Source organism: Limulus polyphemus, unplaced genomic scaffold, assembly GCF_000517525.1.
Source record: "Limulus polyphemus unplaced genomic scaffold, Limulus_polyphemus-2.1.2 Scaffold24, whole genome shotgun sequence".
Taxonomy (NCBI): Eukaryota; Metazoa; Arthropoda; class Merostomata; order Xiphosura; family Limulidae; genus Limulus; species Limulus polyphemus.
The window spans coordinates 66,634-75,625 of record NW_013665634.1 but is presented as its reverse complement, the minus strand read 5'-3'; the positions used below and the strand labels follow the sequence as shown (position 1 = coordinate 75,625).

The window sequence follows — 8,992 nt, the reverse complement described above, 5'->3', positions numbered from 1 at the left end:
GTGTATCGCTGAAGTTCTTCGGAAAGAATTTTTACGGGAAATTAACAAACGAACAGAGACGTAACACTGCAATGCGTTTGATATCATTCGCAGGAACCAAATTTCCATCGACTTCTGTGCGTTTGGGTTGCTCAAACGAGTCCCCGGAAGTCCTCATCTGTGCATAGTTGATGGACTTTAGAAAGCATTTAAAGTGCTTATCTTAGCATATTGAACAAACGCTTCGTGCAATAGTCCACAAATAAGGCAATCAAAAATAACACCATTGGTAGCGAAAGAAGGAGCTGTAAGGCCTAAGCCTTCATCCTTGTATCCTTTCCACAGATAGTAAATACTACTGCATGCAACAATTGCAAAGTGTACTAGTTTAGTAACTGAAACTTCTGTTTTCCCACTTGATTAAAAAAAAGTAACATAAAACAACAAAAAACTTAAGAAACTATGACACTCGCCAATTTTAATTTGTTTAATCTTAGATGACCAAAAAAATAAAACTAAACAAGAATTAATTATCGGAATATTGTCGTAGGGAAATGGTTAAAGTGATATACAAGATATGTGAATATTTTGATGCTTAAAATTTCTGTAGCTTTGCATATTTTAGTACTTACTCTGGGCTTAACACCAAATATGACAAGTATTATAGTGTACGTCTACTGGAAGTATTTTAAAATTATGTGTTAACAAACGAGATTTTGATTGGTTGTGTTAAGAAATTATCGATCAGTTTGCCATTTAAAACAAATGCTAAGTTTATTAAAGGCTTCAGCTATTATTCTGATTTACCTAATTGTGATGCTCCATAAAACCTGTTAGAAAGGCCAGTTAGGTCTTGATCCATGCTGGACTTCGGTGACCCTTGACAGAAGTTACTCGATGGTAAGTAGTTCTGTGAATGTCGTAAAATACTATTCTTTTTATGTAATAATTTTAAACAAAACAACAGATTTTTGACAGTATGTAATAAACCCTGTCTTGGGTCCCCATCCATCGCAAGCAGAACATGACAGTTTTTTAAATGTCTGGATGGAGACAAATGAACGTTTTTTTTCGGGATGATTCGTGATTTACATAGAACAAAGTTCTTTACAATTTATTTTAAAACTGATTTTAAATTGATTGCAGTTGAAATAAAAGAAATTTGAGATTGTACTTATGCCAAATACAGATAAAATTTTAATTTTAGGACATACTGACTAGTCTATTCAAATCCTTTATTTATCACTATATATTTTGTAAGTATATAATAATGCTCAAGTGATTACTGTAAGAAATAGACAAATATGAAAGTTGCTTTTTAAATAGACGACAGCCTAGTGGATTGTTGGCTTCGTTGTTTATCACCAAGAATGCGGAACATGGAAGGGCTAATCCATAAGAACATGAGACCGTGTTTATGTTTTGTGGGTCTCTAGGCCTCACTCCCCACCTCCAAGGAAGAAAACTCGTTTTTCTCATGATTAGTAAATCACTTGAGTAAATCGTGACTGTCACAATGATTTGGTAGCGATTTGAGAATCTGTGAATTAAATTTCGATAAACACGTGTTAGTGAAATGTTTGTTTGTTTGAAGTTAAGAACAAAGCTACACAATGGGTTATCTGTGCTGTGCCCACCACGGGTATCGAAACCCGGTTTCTAGCGTATAAGTCCGCAGACATACCGCTGTGCCACTGGAGGTCGTTAGTGAAATGATACAAACCGTACAGAAATAAAAATGAAAGGATATGTAATCGTGTACTTATGTCTTATTAATTATATTTGTATACATAATTTTGACTTTTGTTAAGTACATTTGTCGCATAAAGTGTCATTTAGGTTGAAAATATCAACTACCTCATTTTGTAGTTATGGGTGCGCTACAAGAGTGACAGTCAACCACTAGCCCTTCAGACGAAAGTTGGCGGTGAATGCTTTTGACTAGATGCCTTCCTTCTAGGAGCGGCATGGCCAGGTGGTTAGAATGCTTGATTCGCAATCTTAGGGTCGCAGGTTCGAATCCCCGTCCCACCAAACATACTCGCCCTTTCATGTGACAGTCAGACTCAATATTCGTTGGTAAAGGAATATCTCAAGAGTTGGCGATGGGTGGTGATGACTAGCTGCCTCCCCTCTAGTCTTTCACTGCTAAATTAGGGACGGCTAGCGCAGATACCCCTCGTGTAGCTTTACGCAAAATTCAAAACAAGCCAAACCTTCTAGTCCAGCTGTTCTTCAACTTTTTTGTTCGCGGACCATAGAATTGCTGCCTAATCTGTTACTTCTAAATTTGCGGCGGCTATGAGCAAATACTCCGTGTGTTGTTTTGTTCAAAAATTCTAAACCAAAAAACGGAAAACTATTTAAGATAACATTAATAGCAATAAATTATATATATGTGTATGTGTATTTGTGTGTATTGTGAAAACGGCAATATAGATATCCTATTCATTCTGTCATACTATATACCTATCATTTAAAAGTTGAAACTTAATCATGTACTTATTCTGATTAAAGTGTCATAAATATTCTTTTGTAATACAAAAAGTGATTACGTTATATAATAACGATTTTGGAGCGTTAACCATGACAATACAGTCTATGTCACCGCATCCAGTCATGCTATGTCTAACGACTGCACATCTTGATAATATCCCTGTACCGTAATTTACATTGCAAAAGGCTCCGTCGTAAAGCTATCGTATTCGAAACACACTACTCTTACTTGAATACTTTCCATAATCCATCTGGTATTTGAGGACGACTATTTCCCAGTACCTGTTTCAACAGTCTGATCGCACAGATATCTATATGCACTGTATCCAGCGAATTGACTGGTATCCTATGTTGTGATTGAACTGATATGTCGTGGATGCAAGTTGTGTACAGGTAACTTGAGTCGCTTTTTCAAATGGAGACCTTTCTTGATTATGTTGCGTACTGTTACTTGAGACATGTGAACGGCTTTTGCCACTGACCGTTGTAGATTCTCACCTGTTACAAGACGCTGCACATTGCTTATCACGGCTGGGGCACGACTTGTTGCAGGTTTCTTTCTGAATGGTCCTGATGCCCCAAGTTAATCCTTGTTCTTTTGTTTTACAATGCTATTAAGTAAAAATGACATTCCGTCTTCGAAATTATAAATCCACTATCTGAACACATCTTTACGATATGAGTGTATAAATATTTTAATTCCCAAAAGATGTCAGTTTTTGGTGGTATCAAACTAACTACAAAATGTCAAGTAATGTCAAAATATAGTTCTAATACGTTCCTCCGCGTCTTTATATCGGCTATGGTAATCACATGGCTAGCTGATTTGCATATTCATAATCGTTTTAGTATAACGTACTCAACCCTCTGTAAAAGTGTGTATAATAACAAAAAACTTAAAAGATCCCCCGTTTTATTACATTTATAGTTTTACCCCCCCCCCCCCCACCCTCCCAGTGGCACAGCAGTAAGTCTGCGGACTTGCAACGCTAGAAATTTTAAATTCGCCAAGAAAATTATTAACGAGACTTTACCCATAATTCAAAATGTATATTTTTTATATCATTTAAACTTGAAAATGAATTTTCTTGCTAGTTGCTATATTTCGCTTAGATTATTGTAGCTCATAAATTTACAAAATGTCTGTTTCAAATAACACAACTAGGGGCTGAGTATACTCTTACAAAATAAACTGAACAAGTTTTTGTTAATAAACTATGCCTCCCCCTCCACACACACACACACTAAAATAAACAAATAAGGCTCTGTAATGATGTATTTTAAGTTCTTACTATTACTCCTGAAACAGTGAAAAATATCGCCATTGAGAAATACCAGACAGTGTATCCTTTTGGAAATTTGACGTACAGATGCTCATTGTGACCCAACACCTGGCTGATCTGTAAACATAATAAAAAAAATAATAATAAGTAGGCAAACAACAATTCATAACCATAATGAAGTGATTTACTACATGTTTTGACTTGTCTCAAGAATACAATTTTTGGTTTGTTTGTAGTTCTTTATACACAAAGCCATACAATGGGCTATCTGTTCTCTGCCCACCACGGGTATCGTGTTGTAAATCCGCACACATACCACTGTACCACTGGAGGGTCTGAAGAAGACAGACCAATGTACAATTGAAACATATAGTATGTAGCACCATAAATAAATCACTTCATTGTACTTATGAATAGTTGTCTGCCTATTTATTATTATATTAGCCTAATGTGTTTTATTACTCAAGTATAATAAATAAATGAATCTATTATTCATTAATACATGATAACAGTGTCTATACCATTACATTCGCTTAAAATGACAGCTTATGAAACTTTATATGGATTAGTCAAAATTAGGCTAATATCGTCAAAGCACTGTATTTTTTACAAACTAGAGATTCATGACAACTTTTTCAATTGATAAGACGCTCTAGAAACAACAAAGTCAATCATTAATAAGTATTTTTCCTGTCTATCTTGAATCTATTACAAGGTGAATGTAACGTTAGAACTAAGTAAGTTGAGAAAAAAACTCTTCCAGGAATCTGGCGTGGTGCAAAGAAGAAGAAGAGAAAAAAGAAGTTTTATTCACAGTTTACAAGTTACATGTCCTTCTCACCCTCAGTCTTGTAAGGCACTTTATTTATACGCTGTCAGTCCACGTTCTTCTACCAAATTTGGAATTGACTACGGATTTTAAGGTTATATTAAAATAAGCATTTCGAAACAAGGTTTGTGAGTTTATTTCTTACTTCCGGATACTTGTAAACATATAGTTTGCAGGAGGATTTGTGATTAACTTGCTTACTACTTTATATTGTCTTATATAAGCCACTAACCTTGGATCTGTGAACGTCTCCATTATCAGTTTCTCCTACTCCTAATATTTTTCTTGTCTTCAGTCGACTTAGAAGATCACCACTGCTGTGTTTCCTTCTTACAGATACAAACAATACATATACACACATATATATGTATATATATATATATATATACTTAATTTGCTTTAGTTTAAAAACAACACAACTTAATTATGTTATTAAAAACACTGGTCCTAATATTCTCAACAGTCACTATATTTAATCTTGTTTCGTTTAAGCGTGTTGATTTTGGTTTTGCCTGGCATGGCCTGATGGTTAAGGAGCTCGACTCGCAATCTCAGGATCGCGGATTCGAATCCCCGTCATCGAGTATGTTCGCCCTTTCAGTTTAACTGTGAGAGCGTTACAATGTTTAAGCTCAATCCCACTATTCGTTTGTAAAAGAGTAGCCCAAGAGTTGGTGGTGGCTAGTGTTGACTAGCTGTCTTTCCTCTACTCTATCACTGATAAATTAGAGACGAATATTGCAGATAGCCCTCATGTAGCTTTGCGTGAAATTCAAAACAAACCAAACAAACAATTAAATTCGTGTTTTAGAATATATTGTAAGCGAAAATGTGTCTTCATTGCCGTAGCTGAAAATATACTAAAATTTCAGGACATAAATATCGAACCTTTATCAGCCAGTTGTCAGTTCGACGCTGCAGTTACTAGCAACATATGTAGAAGTAACCGGTGGTTAGAACCAATATATAGCACAGGTATTTAAAAAAGTAAAAGATACTTATAATATCTCGTATAAGAAACTTAAAAACCCGAAAATACTTAAGGTAGGATTTAAAGGTTACAAAAAACGCTTAAGATGTATATAAAAAAATGTGAATTTGTACATATAGTTTTTAGAAGTATGAGAAATTGAATTTTTGCAAATACATATGAGAAATTCGCTTAATCAATGTGTCCGTCAAGTGAACTCCTCCAGTAGCACAGCGGCATCTGCGGACTTACAACGAAGAAACCGGGTTTCGATACCTGTGGTGGGCAGAGCACAGATAGCCCTTTATGTAGCTTTGTGCTTAACTACAAATAAACCGTCAAGTGGAAATGAAATCTATTCACTCGAGATTATTTGTAAATGTCATTTTTTCTCTCTCTCTATATATATACGTGTGTGTGTGTGCGCGCGCGCGCGCGTTTGCAAAACATAGAAGAAATGTTATGCGTGAAAACTTGTCCCCAGTTGGCTCAGTGGTAAATTTGAGGGCTTATGACGCTAAATTTTTTGGGTTCGATCCCCACATTGAGCACATCCACAGATAGCCCATTTTGGAGCTTTGAGCTTAACAAACAATTCATATGCTATAAATAGAATAGGACAACACTTCAAAATTGTGGAATAAGTATGTTTCACATACGTCAGTATAAAAGATCAAATTATACTGAATATGAAAATAATAATTAATGTATTATTACCTCCAAAAATCACTTCAATCAGACAAACTCGCAAAACGTATGTAGCTTCATACATATTTACAAAAACTAGTTGAAGAACGTGAATTATAACTGTAAGATAGTTTCATGTGTGTGTAAAATCATTATTTCAACAGTTAAGCAAATATCAACACCAAAAGGAAGGACTGTATTAAAAACAGTTACACCAAACTTATTGGTGGAGATTGGGAGTGATATTAGTTTAGATGACTTGGTTGGGTTTTTATACGGATTTCCTGTTCAGCTAAAGATACCTGAGAAATGGCGTTGCCCGAAACGTTATATCTACAATACTAAATTTATATATAATAACACTATGTTTTCTTCGATGGTTTAACCTGCAACGTACTTCTCCAATTAATTACAGATTTTACTACTATAAGGGGGGCTGAAATGCCAACGTCAGAGGGTAAGATTCCCTTACCTATCCACAATGGTAGGGCCTTATTTTCGTTTTTTTTTCCTTGAGAGCAGTCATCTTCCTAAAAACTGTCTTACTTGTTTTATTATTTTTCTTCTTTCTTTAACCTTTGAGAATATCGAACGAAGGTTAAGACTGATATAGAGTGTATCCCCACCGCTATGTGGGTCCTACTTACCTCCAAAAGCCAGGGCACATCTTATATCCCACATTATAGTCTGTGCCCTGGTGATTTTGTTAATTTATGCAGCGTTTTTGTTGTATTTTCCGTTAGTTGTTAACGCTTGTTTTGATAATTTATATATATATATATACATACACACACATAAATAATATATATATATATATACATAAAGAAAAGTACAAGTTTACCGATAAAATTTCAACAATGTAGCATACTAAATGTAATAGTGTTTCACATTTCCAATGTTGACGTTCTGCAGTCACTCGTCTATGCAATATACAGAAAGATTTTGTCCATATTGGGGCGAACCAATTTGTTTGCCTGTTATCTTAGTATTAAACTAGCAGGAACCTGTGAAATCAAACACCGTCAAATCCATAACATGCACATGCAAGAAAGTTTCCTTTGCAGAATCTCACCTATGAACATTTCACGAAGGAGTAATTATATTTCTAGAGTATTAATAGAGGATAAAAATATTCACTAAACTGATTTATGCTAGTGTTACTTTCACATGGTGATGTGTGAAAATAAACTGATCACAATTATGTTTTACCTTGTGCCGTGGTAACTTTCTTTAACGTTGTACAGTGAAACTCGTGTGCAACAAAGTAGTTAAAACATAAGCTGGATATCGTAGTATCATCTGTGGTAGTTTGTGTTGTTAAAAAGTGCTTTACTAGGAATTGTTATTGGGTTAACCCTAACTATTTGTGGTAGTTTGAGTTGTTAAAAACTGCCTTACTAGAAATTGTTAATGGGTTAACCCTAACCATCTGCGGTAGTTTGAGTTCTTAAAAACCCACCTAGCGTGCGAGAGTTCTCGGGATCGAACCCACCCGCGGTTAATACAGAATAGGATTACTACTCGGCTATCTTTCAAACACAAGCCCCTATATTACTTAAAGAAAGGAATCTTAGCTAAAATATTATACAACGAAATAACAGCATCAGGAAGAAATCTAAATGTATTTTCCATATCATAACATCCAGTATATTAAATAAGCAGAACATTCCTATGAATGTGACAAACAAAAAAGTGCAAGCTATTATGTAGACCTAACACAATTCCAGTTGTTTGTTAACGTGACTTAGCTTATCGAATATTATAGTGGTATTTAACAAGTAGAACATCCTCACGTTAAGAATTCCGTCCACTTTATAAGGACGATAACTACACAAGATATAGTGAACAGCTTTGATATTTCCAACATACTTACTAACGCACCAGCCCATTACATTATACAAACCTTCGGCTAAAACTTGAAAATTATATAACTTAAGGGCGCACCTAATCGACAGTCACTACAATAATAGAACTTACAGCATTCTGTATAAACACAACTTAACTTTCAACATGAAGGTAAGCATTATCAAAAACAAGAAGGCCTGGCCATGGAGCACCCCTATCGTCAGCACTCAGCAACCTTGACGTGGAACATTTTGAAGTTAATGGCTACTCTAATTTCCAGGATCTGGATCAGATATGTTGACGATACATTCATAATATGGCCATAGACAACAGACAAGATTCATGAACCACCTGAACAGACAACATAACGCAATACAATTCACGACATAAACAGAAAAAGATAATAACATTCACTCCTTGACGTGATGGTTACTTAAACACATAACTCATACAGCACAGGAGTTTACAGGAAACTCACAGATACGGGTAAATACCTCAGTTATATATCAAATGAATGAACAAGAGTTTTAATACAGATGAAGCTAAGATGGAAGAAAACGCATCACTACAATGCTCCTTGACAATGTATATCCAGAACACTCGATAAAAAAAACTAAGGAATATAAATACTAAAACTAAACAAGAAGAATATTATAGGCAAACAGCCATATTCTCTAATATCAAATACCTCTTTGAAAACATACAGAAGATATGTAAACAAAATATATTCAGAACGTTATTCAGAAACCACAATACAATACGGTCATAGTTAATACACCTCAATCCATTTAAAGATCAAATGGAGAAAAATGATAGTGTTGCATCAGCGAAGTCACGTGACTAGTGTCATGCCACGTTTCTAGAACTATCCTGTACCTTGGCGAATGCTCTAGATATAGGGTA

The 8,992-nt window shown here is 35.0% G+C and overlaps 1 protein-coding gene across 4 annotated transcripts in view; it reads right to left on the bottom strand.

Annotated features, from left to right (window-relative positions):
• The window catches only part of LOC106458817 (tumor protein p53-inducible protein 11-like), a 15,411-nt gene that overhangs the window by 3,135 nt on the left and 3,284 nt on the right, over nt 1-8,992 (bottom strand). Inside the window, exons 2-4 of one of the 4 annotated variants that reach the window (XM_013918369.2) lie at nt 4,820-4,916; nt 3,768-3,875; nt 787-889 (exon numbers count right to left, since the gene is read on the bottom strand). In XM_013918369.2, the coding sequence (XP_013773823.1) occupies nt 787-889; nt 3,768-3,875; nt 4,820-4,916 (308 nt within the window). The remainder of the gene's footprint in view (nt 1-786; nt 890-3,767; nt 3,876-4,819; nt 4,917-8,992) is intronic. The other 3 variants (XM_013918377.2, XM_022385272.1, XM_022385280.1) reach the window with 3 other exon arrangements.